The sequence below is a fragment of the Callospermophilus lateralis genome, chromosome 10 (assembly GCF_048772815.1).
Source record: "Callospermophilus lateralis isolate mCalLat2 chromosome 10, mCalLat2.hap1, whole genome shotgun sequence".
Lineage (NCBI taxonomy): Eukaryota > Metazoa > Chordata > Mammalia > Rodentia > Sciuridae > Callospermophilus > Callospermophilus lateralis.
The window spans coordinates 93,795,302-93,816,552 of NC_135314.1; the positions used below are offsets into that span (position 1 = coordinate 93,795,302).

The following is a 21,251-nucleotide window of genomic DNA, read 5'->3' on the forward strand; positions in this document are numbered from 1 at the left end:
TTTTTATTTAATTTGATACCCACTGCGAAAGTAACCCCAAAAGACAAAGTGGTGAGGAATGTTTTACAAAATAAATACTAACTAGAAATGAATCTTCACAACATTTGAAGTGTGTATGTGACCGAGTTTGTGTCCCCATTGACATACAGTAACATTGACTCTGGCAATTTTTTATGGTTGGAACAGAATGCTGATATTACTCATCAGAACTAAATCTTTTTTTTTTCTTTACAGGGTCGTCATGTCAAAACGGGCCAGCTGGCAGCCATTAAGGTCATGGATGTCACAGGGGTAATGTATCCTTATTGTCTCTATAGCTATACATTTCTAACAAAGTAGTTAGTGATAGAAAAAAAATGTTTTATTAAAGATTATTTAAAATAATCTTTCTAAATATTTAAGATCCTTACCCACTTGTGCTTCTCATATAGAGTATGCAACAAGAGACTAAGGAGACCATGGATAAATCACTCTAATTAAATTCAGTACCTACATTCCGCTGCAGGTAGTTAGAGTGAATAATGTGTGCCAATAATTTACATAAACATAACCATGGATATTTGCATATGAAGGCAGAACAAGGATTTCAAGGCATTAAAAGAATAATGCTGAAATTACACAGACGAGATGCGTCTTAACAGTTTCCCCAAAGGTCTACCTAACACTGGAGTAGACAAGAGCTTGGATAGCTCTAAAATCCTAGTAGGATATTTAACATGAATATTTTCCAAAACAAACATTTTTGACCAAATAATCATGTAACCACAAATTTTTTTTTATTATAGAATAACACTGAAACAAGATGTCTTCCTGGATGATCAAAAGCAATCTAAGGAGCAGGTTTTATTTTAAATGCAATCTAATGCTTTCAATCCGTTTGCTAGATCTGTTTAAAATATTTTAATGCCTTTTCAAGAGTGCAGAGTGAAAATCAGACTTCAAAGTATTCACTGGACATCAAAAGCATGCTAATAATTTTTATTGTCCTGAGGATTTTTCTGAGATATCTGTCTGCTGTACATGAAAGCTAAAACACCAAAGTCCCTTTTGGCCGAGAAGTGGAATACTCAATATAAGTAGACACAGAGTGAATGAGTCACACAAAAGTATTGAGAACCAAGTTACAAACAAGAAAAACACACAGTATGTCTGTAGGCCTGACTTCAAACCAAAGCTTTCCAGACCCAGTCTGTTACCTTTGATAAGTATATGTTAGATGGCGATTACATACCACAATACCAATTTCACCAATTCTCATTTATACCACACATTGTGTTTTCTTTCCTTAGCTATTAACTGATCTGAATTCCTCTTTAAATTATATTTAAGAAGTTAGATATAATTAATGAAAATTTTTTTAAAAAATAATAAAATAAAAAGTTTTGTTCCTATGTATATTACCACTTGGTTGAAGTTCTACTTCTTTTTTCTTGTCTTAAGAACATTATTCCAGTTGCAGAGGTTACAAATCAGTTGAAATATTTAATCTCAATTAAGTTTTAAATTCACTTTGCCTTGACTAAAAAAGAAATTGCATGTGGATTATATTAATTAGGATTATGCTCTCCCACTTGAAACAGAGTGTTAAGGATGTAGAAGAGTCTTACTCTCTCATGTCGAAGGGATCTGAAAGTTGACAGTCCAGGGATGTGTGGAAGCAGTGTGGTGGAGCAGAGGAAGTGCTTATCTTTCTGCCCTGTCATTCTAGCACAAAGCTCCCCTTTTTAATGTCACTCTGTGGTTCAAGTTGATTGTTGGATTTCCATTGATCATACTCTGTGACTGCAAAATCAAAAAAAGGCGGGTGAACTCAAGGATGCCGAAAGAGCCCATTCCAGTGAAATCTTTTCTACATGGATACAACATCTTTGCTTCTATTTCCATTTGCTATATTTAGTTGCAAAGGAGCTTGGGAAATGTAATTTTTTTAGTCTACCAATGTGTCCTATTAAAAATAAGTTATGTAGGTCACAAATGAAGGGGGAGTGAACTATTTGGGATAGTTCACTTAGCAGGGTCTGACACCAAAATCAAATTCAGATACTATAAGCCTTTGCCTTGAAACCCATTATCAGTTTGTAAATCTTTAACAAAAACCCAACCACAGAACATATCAGTTTGTTTTGCAATTTTGCTGAAGTCATACTACTGTGTTTTCCTTGGATTGAATCAGATCTCCACATAATGAGATGTGCTTGGCAGTTTAACAACTAATGGCTGTGGATGGAGTCCAAGACATTCATGCTGTAGATTAAGTTCTGTTGTGTGGCTCTGCAGAACTACATTTGCGTTTCACTGACATCATTCATCTCAGTGCACAATGTTGTTGATGTACAAAGTTTGACTTGAGAACATTGAATATTACTCTTCCAGTTTCTGGTTCTATTGGTGAGGATTTAAATTGTTCAGAGAACCACTTGCTTAGAGCTAAAAAAAAAAAAAAAAAAAAGTCACCCAATAGTTTATCCTAGAGTGTGTATGTTCAGATTAAGGAGGGTCAGCCCTTCTAAACTGGGTTTCATTACATAGCGAAATTCTACAGAAAATTATTTGAGAGTTGCTTTCTCAGTTTTCCCAAGGCTGGTACAATACTAACACCATTTTACATGCCTGGGAGTGTCAACCCATTATGTACAGTGGATGCTTTATAGTATTTGGGTTCAACTCTGTTGGAAAACCCCTGTTCAGAAAGCCAGGGAAGTTTCTGGGATAATGACATTATTGACTATTATTTAACCACTGATTTTGAACAAAGGCAAACATGGATACACACCAGGAAATGGTTTTCTTATGTCCATGGTGTCTGATGGGCATCAGGTGACTTTTGTATCATCCCCTTACATATCACAGTCAACATAACATTTCCTTTGGGAAATTCATGTGGGGCCTTTGTAAAACAAGCAACTCCATTTTTCCACGTTGTCTTTTGTGTACGATGGAATGCTGCAAAGGCTTCTTACCAATTATCATAATTGTGCTCATTATAGCTGCTCTGTTAAAAACTGAGATGAATTCTCAAAGATCATCTTTGTTGATTGCATGCTGTGACCTACTACACACTACTATAGTTCATTTTAATGAAATTTATGAAGTCATAGCTTGAAATTAATTTTTAAATTATTGTTGCTATTCAATGTCACTTCCTTTTTTATACAAAGCAGCCACAGAGAGAATTAGATACAGTGTCTTTATCCTTCCAGCCTGAGAGCTGAGGCCCTTCCAAATTGGTCGGCATTTGCTTCAGAATTACTGCTTACTCTTGGACTTGGTTTAGAAGTTCTTTTAGTTCCCCAAGTCATTAGGAAAATCTCTCCATTTCATTGCTTTATGGAGCTTCCTTCCCTGCTGGATTTGTGTTCTCTAGATTTATCTTCAACAGCCAAGAGGAATCAGACTTCCAACCTCAGGGGTGCTGGTCAGGAAACACTCAGATACCTGAGCCTGCTGCAGAGGGTGCAGCCTCTGAACCTGTCTTATCTATAAGCTCCTCAAGAAGGCCTACACACCCCAGAGTTAGAGATCCTTTTCCTGGATCTTGCATTAACTCTTTTCTGGACACCAAGTGTGAAGAGCCTGTGATTCTTTAATAATCTTTTAACTAATCCCCATTTTCATTTGAATAAAAAAATCCCTGTATAAGCTAGTCCCTTTACAAAGAAAACCTAAAGGACACATAAGACTTAGTGAAATAATTACTTAATATTGTAAGCTTTTACCTTTACGATTACTGGTTATGATTACATTACTCAGAACACTTGGGAGTGTGTGTGTGGGGGGGGGGGGCGGGTGCCAAAACTTTCCTCAAACTGATGAAACTGAAATGGAATTTACTGGCTTGTATACATTAAAACAAACAAACACATGTTCACAAAAATTCAGCAGGATCCAGGAAGTCACATGATATGATGGGAAATTTTGTCTTTGTCCATCTCTGGGCTCTGCTTTCTTCCCACCCCCAGCTCCAGTCTCATGTTCTCATGACCTCATTGTCATTAGTCCCAGCACAAGTGTCAATCTGAGTATCCATGGCCTCACTTGGGTCATGTCCCCATCCCTGAACCAGTCTGTGATTCTTTTTAGCCAGATTTAGGTTAGCTGCCTGGTTCTGGAATCTACACAGGGACTAAGAGTTAGGGAGAACTGTTGCAGAAATGAGAGGGCAAGGTGCTGTGGGTGTGCAGAAATGAGATTTGGTCCTTAAATAAATTGTCTCTTATCCACTTTTTTATATCTAGACAAAAATAATAATTATGATAGCTAACATTGATGGAGTGATTATTATACAGTAGAACTTCTTGAAATACTTTGTGTATATGAATTCATTTAATCCCCTCAACAACCTATACAATGGGTTCTGTTATTAGTCCCATTTTAGAGATGTGGAAACAGAACATATTAAGTATCTTGTTCCATGTTACATGGCTCTTCTGTGGTATGGTGAATATTTCAGCCTGAGAAGTTTAACTTCATCCTCTCAGCCACATTGCGATAGGCCTTCAATTAATATAGAGTGGTATTTAGTGTTTCATTTAGTGTGATTCCTTTTTGATTGGTTTATTCAGCAAACATCTACTAAACACATACCTGATGACAGACAAGGAAAATTTAAAGTTGAACAAATGATCCTTTGCCTGCAGAGGAGCTCATGATAACACAACTTGACTATAAATGTTTTAAAGGAAAGTTATACCTTTTGCAATAAAGTTACAAAACTCATAAAGAAGGTTACTTATCAGGTTTGATAGGGCAGTCTTTACTGCCAGCCCTGGAGAGTAACCAAGGAAATAAATTTCTGGCCAAGGACACAGGATGTGCCAAGGCATGGAGGCTGAAGAAACATGTTCTGGAAGCCGTACACAGCTTAGTTTTGATGTTGAAAACTGCCAACAAGAAATTGATACAAGAAAAATCCAGACAAATCATGACCCGGTCATGAAAGAATTGAATACTGTAACAAGGAGTTTACAAGGTTTTCTTTTTTTTTTTTTTTTTTTTCCCATACACCACTTTGATCAAATAGTCTTGGGGAAACCCAATATATAAAAGAGACATACAGGTTTGTTTGTTTGATTGCTTTACTGGGGTTAGAAGGCCTTAGTTCTGGTCCTTTTCTCCAAACCACTGTGGCAGCCAGTGTAGGGCCAGAGGTTGAACAGCAGCAGAGTCACATGGTTGCATTTTGCCTGCTAGAAGGATCTGTCTTAAGCCTTGTTCGTGGAGTTCAGGCTTTTGTCTTACTGAATTGTTGTAGGTGAAGCCCAGGAGCAGTCTCCATCTCTTATTGAAGAGTAAGGATGTGACCTTCTCCCAGTAGCCTGTCATACATAGGGTGCTTTGCTTATGTTAAAGGGCTTAGTGGATGTTTGCTAAAATTGGACAAAAAGAAAAAAAAAAATCTTCCCTTCCTGGGTCATTTGGTAGAGTCAAGGGGACACAGTGCTTCAATTACTTTTGTTTCATCCCTCCCATGGGAAGGAGTTCCATGGAGTGAATAGTAGCACAACACATAACGATACTGTTAATGCTAACAACAACTGCCACGGCCAAAATAAAAATGGCTAACATCAATTGAGTGCTTATTATATGCCAAGTGCTATTGCTCTTAGTGTTCAGTGTGTATTAACTCATATGATCTTTCCAACAACTCCCCTCAAGGGAATATTGTTATTATATCCATTTTACAAAGAAGGAATTGAAAGCAACTCACCGAAGCCCCATCATGAGGAAATGGCAGAGGCACAGTTCAAGTGCAGTCTGGCAGGGTGTATCCACACTTACCACAGCGGTCTCATAGGATAAGAGATGGGAGGAGTCTCCACAGCGTGACCTTCAGATTCAGGCAGAGCTGGTTCACATCCCACTCTTCCCCTTCCTGATTATGACCTTGCATAGATTTCTTAACCTTTCTGAGCCTCTCTCAGTTTTCTTGTGTTAGATGAGTATACATATATGGTAAGCTTGTTCTGAGACTAAAGTGGGACATGCTATCTAGTGTCTGACATATAGTAATACATCCTTAGTACATGGTTTTAATGATGAGTCTTGGTAAGATACAGAGACTGACTGAGTGGGACAGGTCATAGGAATGAAGGGGATTCTAGAGTATCCATTGCAACTCCTCAGCTACGTATGTGGTGGCCACCGGTTCTTTAGAACTATGTTTCGTGCCATACCTGTGTGAGTCAATTGTTAATATGTGTAAATAGACTTGGTCTGTCTCTCCATCTCAGTCACAGGGTTGTTAGTCTACCCTGAATAGTATGTCTCTATTAAAATATAAGTACTCAGGAAGGATCCAGGAAAGACAGTAGGGCTAGATTCTCTCTGGAAAGCTGAAGACCAGAATCACAAAAAGGATTTCATCTTTTCACTCATTGAAAATAAATGAATGGAAATGCTGAACTCCAAGGTGATAGAAATGAACAAGACAGAAATGAGCACCATCTTCTGGAATCTTCTATTCCAACATGTGTGAAAAGCATTTGACAGTGAGACAGTAACTTCATCAGAGTTCTGGTTTGCTCTCAAGGAGTGTACAGAGGATCAAGGAAGAATTTTAAGTGAAAACTAACTTAGCTGAGTGGTCAGAAAATGTTCTCTGAGAAAGCAACTGTTTTAGTCAGCTTTTTCACTGCTGGGACCAAAAGACCCGCCATGAAGGAGGAAACGTTTATTTGGGGGCTCACGGTTTCAGAGGTCTTCGTTCATAGATGGCCACCTCTGGTCCTCAGGGCTGGGGGTGAGGCAGAACATCATGGCCAAAGAGTGGGAGAAGAAAGACGCAGGGAACATGGCACCAGGAAGCAGAGAGCGAGTTCTGCTCAACAAAGACAAAATATAAACCCCAAAGGCACCCACCAAGGGACCCACCTCCTCCCGCCACACCCTACCTGCCTTCAGTTACCACTCAGTTAATCCCTGTCAGGGGATTAATGCACTGATTGGGTTAAGGCTCTCATAACCCAAATGTTTCACCCCTAAACCTTCTTGCATTATCTCATACATGAGCTTTTGGGGGACATCTCACATCTACACTATAACAGTGACCCCTAGGTGAGATCTACAGCATGGGCAGACCTTGGTTAGTGGTGGGGAGGGGGGCTCTCCACAGGTGGGAGCCTGCCCCTCAGGTGGGTTCAGTACAGCCTGGGAATCCTCTCCTGAACTCCTCGTTTGCAGAGACCACCTCAGAACTTTTCCTTTGGGGCTATTCAGGTAGACATGTCTAGCAGGCAGAACATTCGGATAAAGCACAAAAATAAGAACTTTTCACAGAACAAAGATAAAATGTCTTTTTTGTCTCCGTAATACTCTGCACCTTTGGGGCTATTTCCGGTACTTCAGCTATGTATGCTGTACTCCATGTACAACTTGGAAAGCTTCTAGAGTTCTAAAAATGAGCAGACTGAGCTGCCCACTCTGTGCACACTTCAGCATCTGTCCTTACCTTGCATGCAGATTATACCCCCTTTGGTGGCTTGTGTGTGTCTGGGTCTTTGCACATTCGTGTGTGCTGGTGTATGGCCTGGATATTGGGCTTGTTCTGTGTGTATGTTTACATGTTAGGGAGATTGCTTAAAAGCAAACACATGGACCTGGGAGCTACTATCCATACCTCCAAACTAATAAAGATGAGAACTGGTTTTAAAAAAAGATTTTTGCATCATAGTGGTTTGAACTCATTGGTGCCTTTTGTTCATATATCTCCAAACATTTGGTTAAAGTTTTATTTAAAGCTCTCAGTCCCTTGTGAGGTTCAGAAGCATGCAAATGAGGAAATTGGCTCAAGAAGTTGGGATGCTTGGAATCCTTGAGTGCTCAGATGCAGAACTACAGGAAACAAGTTCCTCCACTGTGGGCCCACCCTGGGGGTCTTCTCTGGAGGCCATTCCCTCCTTTGTGCTGTCCGCACTTCTGCACCCGCTGGGTCTGCCCCCTTTCTTTTCTGGGCTTTCTCTTATTGAAATTTATTGTTTTGTGGGGATGGTTGGTTTGTTTTCTGTGGCTTGACTTCCTTGTCAATATTTTGGCTTTCTTCCTGATGACTTGAGTCTTCTTTGGTCTTGCCTTTATGAAAAGTCCTCCATCATTTAAAGCCTAATGACTTCCATGAGCTCTAAAGCCAGGAACAGAAGCTGTGCTTGTTCCACCATGGTCTCCCCTGCAGAGCTTGCTAATGCAGAACCTGGCCCATAGTAGATGTTATTCAAAATGATCATGTACATATAGACATGAAATATAAAGAGTTGAAAGCCAGATGGAAGTAAAATCCAAATTGCAGACCACAGAAAACTTGGTAGTTATTTTTCCTGGTAACCAAAGTCACAGAGGGAGCCATGATCAATTACATTATTTTTGCTGTTAGAAAACACAATTCATTCCAATCCCTGTGGCCTTTTACCTGAATTGTAGGTTCAGGATCTTTAAGGATATAAGCTATCTCATTATTGGTGGACTTTAGCCAAATGAATGACATCATCCTGTCATTGTCTTAAATTGGTTTACTTCTGGGTCATTTGAGTTTAGAGCTTTTTATTTTTTTAATTCATGGTTTTCTTTTATGCTTCAGTAGAGGATTAGGTATGAAAAAGATACACATCTTACTTCATTATGTATTCCTGTAAGTAAGAGGGTGAAGGTTGGCCCAATGATCAGACTCTTCCAGAGCTCTACTTATGACACTTCATGGTTCTCTTACCCTGGGCATAGTGCTTAACTTTCTCTATTCCACATCTAGAAATGTGAATAAAATCACTTCTTTGATAAAGTTAGTGTAAGAAGTAAATATAGTTACAAAGCATTAGATATGTCAGACATGGTGTGCAAGGCACATTGTTGTTAGTTACTGGGCCTCTTGTAGACAGTTCGGTTTTCTTCCTCTGGCACAATGACCCATCTTAGGAAGTTGTATGCAATCCCCCTGCAGCTACAGGGCCTTGGCACATGCTGTTTTCTCCAAGAAAAATGATTCCTTCCCCAATTTTAGATATCATGTTTTCTCTTTCCTGTCCCTCAGTGGATGACTTCCACATGGAATTCAGAACTCAACTCAAACTCGCAATTCTTGGGTCCATTGAGATCAGCTACTACATATGTCTCATGGCAGTAATTTTGCATACATCTATATCATTCTTTGTTGTACATCTTTGTCTCCCACTAGACTCCAGAAAGTTTCATTTTGGCAGAGCTTGAATCTGTTATGCTCATGGGTTATATTACTATGTTATTAGCACTGAGCATTATGCCTAGGATAGAGTTGGCATTTAATAAATATTTGTTTAATAAATTCATTGAGCTTAGGATGAATACATACAACAAATCCATTGCTGCCTGCAGAATGTCATGGCAAAGTCCTCAGTTGTCAATGCTGCAATGAAGAGGTGCAGAATCAGGCAACTTATTGAGCCACTCTGGGCTTGTTTCTCAGCTTTGTAAAAATATAGATTGCAAGTACGTAACCCTACCTTGAATTTTTGGTGATTCACAGGCGCTTAATTTTCATTTATTTTCTAATGTATTTTAACGTTAAACTTGTGATTTAAAAAGCAGACCTCAAATCATTTGTTAGATATCAACTTTGACTACATTAGAAAATGCCTGCCTCTTAATTTGGATGCTAGGTCACCCCATTCACATGCAGAATGTCATTTAGTATGAAGTTACTACTGAAATTTCAGGGTGAACTCTAAAAACAGCTTTTACCATTTGCAACTACTTATCTCAGGAAATGGAGATTTTTCTCTTTACCTTCAAACTGAAACAAAACCAAAAATTAGTTGACATTGAAGCAAATACATGACTTTAAATTTCTTTTATAAATTCTAATTTTATAGTCACTAAAGCAGTCTCTTGTCACTGTGTAAGTAAATATTATACAATTAAAGCTATAAAAGTGAATGTTTATTGATTTAAATTAGCTTTTGTCTGCTATAGATTGTCATCCTGAATAAAATTTCTATCAAGAATTTCACTACTACAGATTATTACAAAAAAAATTTAAGACCACTTTCTGAGTGATAGAGATAATCTCCTTAAATCCTTGTCCTCTGTGATCCTTGAACAATAAATTATCTTCACATTTTTGTCACATTCAGTCAATGTTGAAGGTTAGAATGATTGATATGTTAACACAAACACCTGCCTAAGAGCAACAGCTACTATGAAAGAGAAAGTTCTAGCTAGTGTCCCAAGTTTGCACACTTATAGGGTAAAGCATTTACGAGTCTGGACTTAATGATGATCAGTCCCTTGGATTGTTATAGAAATAACATAGGTTTATTCTTGTTCCATGGATCAAGAGTTAAATGTTGGGCAAACTTTTTGTACAAATTATAGTAGAATGAAAAAGACATCATTACCGTATGTGTACATATGATTTTGTAACTCTACATCATGTACCACCAAATGAATGAGAATTCACACTGCATTTATATATAATGTGTCAAAAAGCATTCTACTGTCATCTAGAATGAATCAGAACAAATACAAAATATGTTTTAAAAAGGAAACACTGACACCATAGAGCTGTATTGAGTATTAAACGAAATAGTGTGTATACAACATATACAATAAACATTATGTCCGGTTGGCTTTGGCTATACTTTATGAACATAGTCTGAGCATCATATTGCCATCAGAGGTTATCACCAACTTGAAAGCCTGGCCTGGAATCATCAGTTTGTTTGCATTTGAAAATTGCCATTTCTTTGCATAGTTTCTCATCCTCTGGAGGCCAATTCCTACAATGCTGGACGGAATTTTTGTAAGCACTAGAGGGTCATCCCCAAAGCACAAGTGCCTCCTGTGTCTCTGCTGCAGGACATTTGTTAATGTCCTGCTGGTCAAAGCAAGTCATGTGGCCAAACCCCATTTTAAGAAAAGTAATAGCTGCCACCTTTGTTGGGGACAGTCAAATATCAGCCTTTTTTTCCCTCCATCTACCACCAATACTAAAAAATAAACAAATTCCCATGATCTTAAGGGCAAACAAATAAAGGAAAAAACCCTCAAAGCTCCTTTATGTTGATTCTAAAGATATAATTCAGTAAGAACTGCATCATTTCTAAGCCTCAGAGGGACTTCAACAGGTTTCTTATTCCCATTTACAGCTGAAAATAACTTGACATTAGAGTTTAAATGTCGTGCCTAAAGTTAACACAATAAATCAGAATTGATTTTGAAGTCTTTTGGTTGAAGTAATAGATCTTCCTAAAGTACTGGACTTGGCTTATTAAAATTACTCTTCTTTTTAAATTTCAGACAAATTGGTTCCACTATTTTTTGTTATGAGGTAGCTTCTCAGTAATCTTGTCCCTGTGCCTAATAATTAAGTTGTAGGAATACTTACACAATAGCAGATGACTCTTCTTCTAAGACTGTTTAGTCTAATTCTAGCCTCAGTTGTTCTCTTGGAAACATTCTAACTCATTTTCCTCAATGGGCCATATTGTGACTGGCTGAACCATTTCTGTCATGGTTAAATGAATTCTTGTCATCTCTAGTAAGATCCTTGCTATTTCACTGAATCACTAACTACCATTAGTGCCTGGGACTAGAAATCTGGATAAACAGGGTCCCTGAAGCCCTGATAAATTGCATGCTCACTTACTGGGCCATAGAAGGTCAAGATCAAGATTGACTGTTGGAGCTACATGACCATGACCCAATGCTCCATAATTGTGTTTGGAAACAATGCAATTTAAACTTGAAATTCAAATGACTAGCATTCCTGCTCTCCTACCTTTTTATTTGTTTATTTACTTTAGTTGAGAAGATTAACAATGATGTTTATTTTGTATTACACTTTATAACTTTCATCTTATTTAATTATCTCAAAAAACTGGGACTTGTAATATTTGTATTTCATTATAGATGAGAAAACTTAGGCTCCAAAAAGGTAGATTACTTTCCTGAGCTCTTACAACATGTGCCTACCTTCCCACCCCCTTCTTTCTTTTTTTCTTTTTCTTTTTGTGGTGTTAGTGATCAAACCCAGAGCCATGTGTATGCTAACCCCCCATCTTTCTAACCCCCAAATCAATGCATATATTTCCCGCATGTTCCTAACTGCCTCAGTTTACCTTTGCAAAGTGATGAAGAATGTACTGACTTTATAGTGACCTCCAACACTATTTATTGTAGACTTAATTCCATACTAAATTACACTGTTTTTTGACTCTTTCATAAGCTCTTAATTTTCTTAATGATACAATAAGCTTTTTTAGGTCACATTACCCACCATCTTGCAGAGCACCCAAGAGGCAGGAAACAAGTTCTTGTGGAACCTGCCTGCCTTCTCACTAAGGATGGCTGAAGCCAAGACTGTCAGCTGCTGTTAGAAAGTGATCTGTTTCTTTCAGTGCCTCACGTAGTTGCCTTTTTAATCAAAGCAGCTGTCAGCGATCGGGCCGTGCTCTCCACAGAAACCCTCAAGTTGGTTTTCTCCCCTTCTACTTAGGCTTCCCCAAAGTACATCTGCTCGCATCTCACATTCATGCACAATTATTTGGCTCCACACTGCGAGTTTAAAATAGCTGATGCACACTGTAGTAAGGCTTTTGTGGTGTGCTGCCCGGACCCTTCTACAAATGGAAGATATGTGAAGGTCATTCTTCCCGTCGGCCTGCATCGAAGGCGTGGGCGGTTTCCCACTACTGCAGGGAAGATGCGTGGGTCAGCAGTGTGCCAGCCATGCCCTCAGCCACCATACCAGCTCCTCACACTTCAGCTCTCTTCCTCAGTGCTGGGGCCACATGCACCTCCTTAGCTCAGCATCCCTATCATATGTTCTATTTTGAGATCACCTAGTGTTCGATTTAGTTGTGTCTTGTGGTGTGTAATATGCTTTAGTTCTCCTGGGTTTGCAATCTTCATTTTCTTTCACTAACACTTTTGTTTGGTCAGGAAATGTTAGCATTCTGCCACTGTCCTCCTCCTATTCCTGTTTGTTCCTTTGAACATCACTAGTCTTGCTCTAAGTGTTGGACCCTTTGCAGGTCTTCTTTCTTGTATTCACTTTTATTCACAGGCACTTTGCTGGGTGCTTGAGATGGGACAGAGAGACAAACACAGGCAGGGTTCCTGGGCACACGGTTGCTGCAGACTTGTAGGAGTGGCACTTCTGATAGGTACTGCGAGGGAGATGCATGGTAATTCCTGTGGCTAGAACCAAGACTGTTAGATCAGGCAGCTTGGCCAGTAGGAACTCTGGAACTGAGATCTGAAGTGGAAGAGGCCTTTCTATGGAGAAGAGAGTAAGCAACAGGGCGATTATGACACAGGGAGCTGCATCTCAGCATGAAGAACAGTACTGGGCTGTGACAACATTTAGTCGGGGAACTGGACATTGCTTGATAGAATCAGGAGGACATCTCTGGGTGTCAACTTACTCAGTCAGGAATGGTGTGTAGAAAAGAAGAGGAAGAAGAAGGAAAGAAGACATCACATGTGGGAGACTACAGAAGGCCCCAGATACACTGGAAGGAGGCCAGGCAGCTGGGAGGGACTAACAGGGCAGACAGGGGACATACCAGGCAGGTCTTTCAATCCTGGTACTGTAACATCTTACATGGAGGAATAGTCCCCTTTTACGACGGCATCTAAAATAATTATCTGGAGACAGAAGTCTTTTACAACAACCTCCAAATTAAAACACTTACTTCTCAGTCCAACTGATGTGTACCCATCCGTAAAATAAAATTAGGAGAGAGCACACACTCTCCACCAGGAATTTTGGTAGATTCCAAGTTGAAACTCAAAATGAATGAAACTTGAATATCAGGAAACTAACTCTGTAGGGGAGTTGTCTCCTTTTACATCCTGGGCCCCACCACATCTCCCCTTTCCTTTTCATGTTGAGTTTCCTGAAGGTGATGTGGGTACTCCTGCTTTGTGAACTTGCTCAGATCCTGAGAACTTACTTTGCTCCTTTTCCCTTCTGACTTTCATCACCTTCACTCAGGCACTTCAATAAAGGCAGACTTCAAAGAAAATGAACCTAACCAAATTTAAATCCGAGAGCCTGTGTTTTTCTCTTTCGCTTTTCTGAACCTTTCCCATAGCGGATGTGACCGGTGATAGTAGCTCATTGGGCCTAGTTCCAGAGGCCTAGTGTGGACTGCCTAACAGCCTTAACAGCCTGACCACCTTCATCTCCTCCGGGTGAAGAAGTCAGGTTTCTTTTTCATCCCCAGCTGATTACATGCAATGCCTGTTAGCTGGACTAAAAGAAGACCCCTTTGGGCCACCGTTGTGTGGTTTTGTAAACTTTTTCATTTTAGTCAGATAAAATAATTATGCTCTTTTATCGCCATGAAAGAAAAGACGTAAGAAGGAACTTACCATAGTTTAGTTGATATCCATGGTTTGAAGGCTGGAATTACACTATAGACCATGGATTTTCATGACAGATTCTTTACTGTTCTAGGATGAAGAGGAAGAAATCAAGCAAGAAATTAACATGTTGAAGAAATATTCTCATCACCGGAATATTGCTACATACTATGGTGCTTTTATCAAAAAGAATCCTCCAGGCATGGATGACCAACTTTGGGTAAGTAGATTCTTTTATTATGTGAAGAACATTCAGTGCCAAAGGGGCCCATTTCTCCATTCTCATTACTAGACTTGATTAAGTACCTTCAAATATGAAACCGTTAGTCTCGTGGTTTCCAAAATATTGTGTTTTTGAGGTTTTCTCCCATTTTCATGAACACCACTTCATCTTTTCAATATCTTTAAATCCTCTTTCCCTTAATAGAGATCATCCCCAAAGATGGTTGTTAATTCTGGGGTTTCTTTTTTACCCACCACTAATCAATAGTTCTTTATTGCATTTAATTATATTTTGGTACCATGCTATTTACTATTTATGAATTATATGATTTATTTCAATTCATTGAGGTAAATAGTATTCTAATTTCTTACATGATAAAACTATAGTTTATGGGGAGGATAAACTGTTTCAAGTCTGTGTAGCTAGCAGTGGGGGAGGTTGGATCTAACTACAGAATTCTTTGTCCTCTCTACAACTAAAATGTGGATAATTCTGAAATATAAATTACAATTTGATAAGTAAAATACCTAGCATAGTAGTGTCTGACCCTACTGTAGGGATTCTGCAAATGTTTCCTTTCCTGCATCCCCAGTCCGCTTAGCTAAGTACCCTAGTCCTGGATCTTTGAGAGTCTATAAGAGAGCTCTGATTGACAGGCCCACCAATAAGAATTTCAGCAGGTTTGGTACCAGAACCACCACTTCTTGTTGCTGCTGTGCCTGGTCCATATCGTCTTCTTCTCACCTTCCTCGTTTCCGTCATAGGAAATGTTATTCATTTAGCCCTTCAGCAGACTTGAAAAGCCATCGTGGTTTGACCTTCCCTTTACAGTTTTATAATCACCCTTCTAGTAGGGGACTTTTGATGGAAGCCCAGACTGTGCCGCAGCCTTCTACTTAATCTACTTCCCTGTCTCTTAAATTTCTCACATGATGCTGTTGGATTAGTGACTCTGAAATACCCTTTTACACACTGACTGTCTTGCTCATCTTCCAGAGGTCTTGGTATGAACCTAACACACAAAATTCACTGAATTATCATGTGCCTACTAAATGCCTGTGCTAAACCCCGAGGCTCCAGTGGTGATTATTTCATGGATAATTCTTCAAGGGCTCAGACTTGGATAGAAGTTATCTATGGCATTTGCATGCAGCTGAGAAGACCAAGAGTTTCACATCGTTTGGGATTGAATACTCCATCTTTGGAAGTGAAAAGAGCTGCTGGGACATTTTGTTTTCCCCTGTAAGATTCATCTCCAAATTTAAAATAAAACAAAGAAACAAAAAAACCATTTTGGAATAAACACATTTGTTTTATGTAATCACTGATTTTTATAAAATATTTTATGTAATTTCTGAGAAGGTTACATTAGATTTTAATGATGGTCTCTAAATGTAAGAAGATATGGATGTGAAGGTTAAAAATGTAAAAGTAGTAGGAGAAAATGAATTTATAAATTTATAAAAATAAATATCTAAAGTGAGATCAATGACAACAAAAAATTTCGATGGATTTGATGATGAGCATTTTTAAAAATTTCCTAATACCTAAAAATAAAAATCCAAATAACTAATTTAGGAAAAACATTTATTTCAGATACAGTGAGCAAAGAATTTAATAGCTTTCAGAGATTAAGAATTTTCACAAATCAAAAGAAAAAAATAGGAAACTACTCAGAGAAAGATTGAGTTAAGGACAAGACAACAACTAAAAAAGTAAGAAATGTCAGTTACCAAAAAATATGTTTTTAAAATGTTATTGTTACTAATAATATAAATGTAATAGAAATGAAGGTTTGATAACCATTTTTTACCTAGTACATTGCAGTTATTTTTAAATGAACACATATAAACACTGCTTATGAATATGGATATTGGTACAACTTAACTAAAGTGCAACTGAGCACACACAGATGCACACAGATACAACACATACATGCACATTTGTATGCAATCAGACATGCAGATATTTGGAGATTGAGATGTTTTTAAAGAATGTGCTTGAACTGGGGTTGTGGCTCAGTGGTAGAGCACTGGCCTAGCATGTGCGAGGCGCTGGGTTTGATCCTCAGCACTACATAAAAATAAATAAACAAAATAAAGGTACTGTGTCCAACTCAATTTAAAAACATTAAAAAGAAAGTGGTTTACTTTTGAACCAGTATTTCCACCTACAAAAATGCATCCTAAATAAATATTGGGGCAACCATACAAAGTTGAATGAACAAGTTAACCAGTAGGAAATCATTTAAGAGACATGATGCAAGGAATTAATTGATGAAGATCTATATTTATAAATGGATGATTATTCACAATTTTCTAAAAAAAACAAAAGAAAAAGGAAAATACCATATTGACATAGTTGAGATGTCTGAAATAATACTGATGGTTTGGAAAAATATTTACTCCTGGATAGTAAGTTCATTAATTTAATTTTTAAAACATTGTCTCTTTCTTCTCTACTTTTTTCTGGTCTTTCTCATGAATATGGTATCTAAACCACTTCCTGCTGCTCTTTTTTTTTTTTTTTCTTGCTTCTTGTTGGGCTGTCCTCGCCCCTCGTAATGACAGTCAGATCTCTGAGAAATACGGACTGTGCCTCTTGCACCTTTGCATCCTCCTCAGCAGTTGGGAAGTACAGAGCAATATTATGTTGAAAAAAAAAAAAAAGCATTTCTCCATGGAAGTGATATTGCTGCTACAGGTGCTTTCAAGAACAGGTTCCGGTAGGCCTGCAAGTTCAACAGGACATAATGAGGTGGTATTAGTTGAAATGTCTTTGTTTTCCCAAAGGACTTCTATATTGTCAAGAATCTACCAGTTTAGGGGCTGGGTTTGTGACTCAGTGGTGGAATGCTTGCCCAGCATGTGTGAGGCCATGGGTTTGATCCTCAGCACCACATAAAAATGAATAAATAAAATAAAAGTATAAAATGCTGTATCTATTTTTTTTTTAAAAAAAGAATCCACCAGTTTAGCCATGATCCCATATTGCCATGAGTTGTAGTAGATGACACATAGAAAATGATAGTTATTTTTCCCTAATTCATCGCCAGCACCATGGAGGATTCCTTATGCTTCTTCCTAATAAACAGCTCAAGGGAAACCACTATCTTGAGGGTTTTTTGTTGTTGTTCTTGTTCTTGTGTTTTTCAGTGCTGGGGTTTGAAGGAACCCAGGGCCACATACATGGTAGGCAGTGCTTTACCACTGAAGTATGCCCCAGTCCCTATCCTGCCCTACCACTGGTTTTATTGAAGTATAACTGACAAACAAAAATTGCATCCTGTTGGCAAGGATATGGAGAAAAGGGAACCCAAGTATGCTGCTGGTGGGAATGAAAATTAGTATGGTCTTTATGGAAATATTATGTCTCAAAATATTGGCCATCCCTCAGTATATGGGGTGCCTCAAAACATTGGAAATAGAACTGCCAGATCATCTAGCAGTTCCACTCTAGTTTATATCCAAAAGAAATGAAATCAGTATGTCCAAGAGACATCTGTACACCCATGTTCATTGCAGCATTATGGTCAATAGACAGAGAATGATAGCTATTTTTATGCTATCTGTGGAAAGCATTTTCATTTGGTCAGGACTGTAGTTCCAAATTTAAAAAAAAAAAAAAAAAAAAGATTGCTTTGGGACCACCTTCCAACTTATCATCTGAAGCAGTGAGCTGTTTCTAGATGAGTCACTTCTAACCATTAATTCCATTCCTTTTGTGAGTTGGGCCAAGAAAGATAGTTGATTTTCTTGGATATTGTTTTATTCAGCTTTCTTCGCTGCTGTGATTAATGGACCCGGCCAAAACATTGTAGAGGAGGAAGAGTTTATTTGGAGGCTTATGGTTTTAGAGGTCTCAATCCATAGACAACAGGCTCTGTTCCTCAGGGCTCGAGGTGAGGTAGAACATCATGGTGGAAGAGTAGCAAAGGGAAACAGCGCACATAGTGATCAGAAAGCAGAACGAAAGAGAATCCACTCTCCAGATACAAATTTATACCTCATAGCCACGCCCCACCAATCTCCAGTTACCACTTAGTTAATCCCATTAGGCTAAATCTGTAACCCAATCATTTCTCTTCCAAACCTTCTTAGCATTGTCTTTTGAGCTTTTGAGGGATACCACATCTAAACCATAATAGATACAGATATTTATATGCAAGTTGTTGATTGAGGGAAGGAGAAGGGTAATCAAGCAGGGTGGAACTCATTCATTTTCACCATTTTCCTAATCTTGAGATTTATTTTTAAATTGGCAGGAAATTCAGTTGTCATTCTTTTTCTAGTTCCTGGTGAAATTAATTGATTTCACAGGACCTCAGAGTTCACTAATGTATGATGTAGGTCCAGAATGCAGACTCTTAAAATGTGACAGGTTAGCTTGATCTGAAATTCTATGAAAGGCAATGGAAGGTTGTTTTATTTGTTTTTTTCAATGAGCAAAATCTTCAGTCCATTTTCATGTTGATCTTTGGAAAAAGCAGTGAGCCTATTTGCATCTGTGTGGGATTAAAGGGAGGCTGAGAGATCTTATACCCTGAAAACAGGAGTCTCAACTTGCCAGTTCTCACCTTGATCAATTGCTCTTCCCATGGAGATGGCTTTGGTTGCTGGGAACCAAGAGCCTGGAAGTGAATATGTTCATGCACAGGGCTGTTCTGACCACCTCTTCTAGCAATTGTCCAGTAGTTTCTGTACCACTACAGATAAGATAAAAGCTAGGAACAGCCTCATAGAAGTAAGAAAGTCCTTTTTTTTTTTTTTTCTGGTTGCACTTCTGTGTGATAACAGACTAAGGAGTAATTTTGAAATAGCAAAGGCAGTGTAGAAACATAATAGGAAATTAATATCAGATTACAAAATTGATGGGAGTTTGGTTACAGAGTATAATAGTATGTATTATTACAATTCAGAACTCACTGGAATTTGGGTTTTCCGTTACTGAGGACAGTGGTGCATAATATTTGTCACCTTCTTATCAATATGCCAAGGATTATGTTTGCTAACATTGTCATATTATTTCATTAGATCTTTGAAGCCACTTTACAAATGCATGATTATTATCTCCACTCTACAAATGAAGAAGTGAGGCTCAGAGAAGTTAGGAAGTTTTCCCAAGCCCAGAGCTTGTCAATGATGGAGCCAGTGTGTAGCTAACCCCAGCTGTCTGATGTCAGAATCAAGCCCTTAAACCCTACATTTTTCTCCTTTTGGTGATAAAAGATGGTTTTGAAATCAAAGGTTGGTGTTGAGTGGAATTAAAGCTTTTTGTATAAATAAACTTGTTTTAATTTCACTTTTAATCTTTATTCCTCAGTTTCCCTGCCATTCAAAAAGGGTAGTAGGACCTGTTACCTATTACTACTACGACTGCTGTGTAGTCTAAGAAATACATTATGAGAATTACATTAAACCTTTTGAGAATCTTTTAACAAATAATTGCAAAGGTCACAGTTAGTTGACTCTTTGGACTATTAGTATTTTGTTAGGATTATGTTGATATAAAAATATTATTATGGATCATATAGAGACATAGTTTATGCCACTAAGACCAGTGCTTTCTAACATTTATTCCCTGTGTTCAGTCTACATAAAATACTCCCCAGATATTTCTTTGGCTGTGACTGGGGGACAGAAGTTTGCAATATCTCTCCAGCCAATGTATGTGCTATTTCAGGTGTCTGATTGAAATATAATCTGTGTGAATTCTATCAGTCTCACTGTGGAGATAAACTCTTGTTTAGTACCAGCTCTTTGTAGAAACACAACTACTTCTGATAATGGCCAAGTGATTCTCCTTTATCAACTGCTCAGGGCCTGATCCGGAAATCAAAAAAGAGAGCTCTTTCAATAAAGATTCTGATCTCTGAGAAACAAGTCGAACTCTGACACACAACATTACCATCTCATTCTGCTGATCTCAGGGCAGGGCGGCTGTCCTGTTTTGCTATATGCCGATCAGATAGCAGGAGTGAGGAGTACTATCAATTAAATGGACTAATTTCTCTAAAATGAAAGCACAAAATCTACCTTCTTTTGCTTTCTCTTTTGATACCACCATAACAATCACAGGCCATAATGTCTTACAAAAGCAAATACATTTCTAATTAGCTTCCTAAATACACAGTGATCAAAATATCACAGGTTATTACAGTGTAATGGTTCAATATGCCTTTAACTATATTGTAATGCTGCAGTCTTGCAGAACAGGAGTCAGGAAATTATATTGTATGCTTTTGAGAAATGTTCTAGCAGTTAGCTGCAATCCAGAGACCTGTTTTCTAGCCTTGGCAGAGGCAAGTGTCTCTGGCATTTGGTTTTTACCTTATAAAAATAATGATTTTTGTTAGCCAGGCATGGTGGTGCACGCCTGTAATTCCAGCTTCTCAGGAGGCTGAGGCAGGAGGATCACAAGTTCAAAGCCAGCCTCAGCACTAAAGCAAAGGTGCTAAGCAACTCAGTGAGACCCTGTCTTTAAATAAAATACAAAATAGGGTTGGGGATGTGGCTCAGTGAGTGGTGGAGGGTCCCTGAGTTCAATCCTCAGTACCAAAGATAGATAGATAGATAGATAGATAGATAGATAGATAGATAGATAGATAGATAGATAAAATGGTGATGTTGGACTAGGTCTGAGTTGGCAAACTGGCACACAGAGGCTAAATATGTTTAATTTGGTTCACAGAAGGTAA

General features: G+C 38.3%; 1 protein-coding gene across 8 annotated transcripts in view; it reads left to right on the top strand.

The window, feature by feature from the left end:
* Positions 1–21,251, top strand: part of Tnik (TRAF2 and NCK interacting kinase) — a 374,517-nt gene that overhangs the window by 220,060 nt on the left and 133,206 nt on the right. For all 8 annotated transcript variants that reach the window (XM_076867736.2, XM_076867738.2, XM_076867743.2 and 5 more), the window contains exons 3-4: positions 235–291; positions 14,426–14,551. In XM_076867736.2, the coding sequence (XP_076723851.1) occupies positions 235–291; positions 14,426–14,551 (183 nt within the window). The remainder of the gene's footprint in view (positions 1–234; positions 292–14,425; positions 14,552–21,251) is intronic.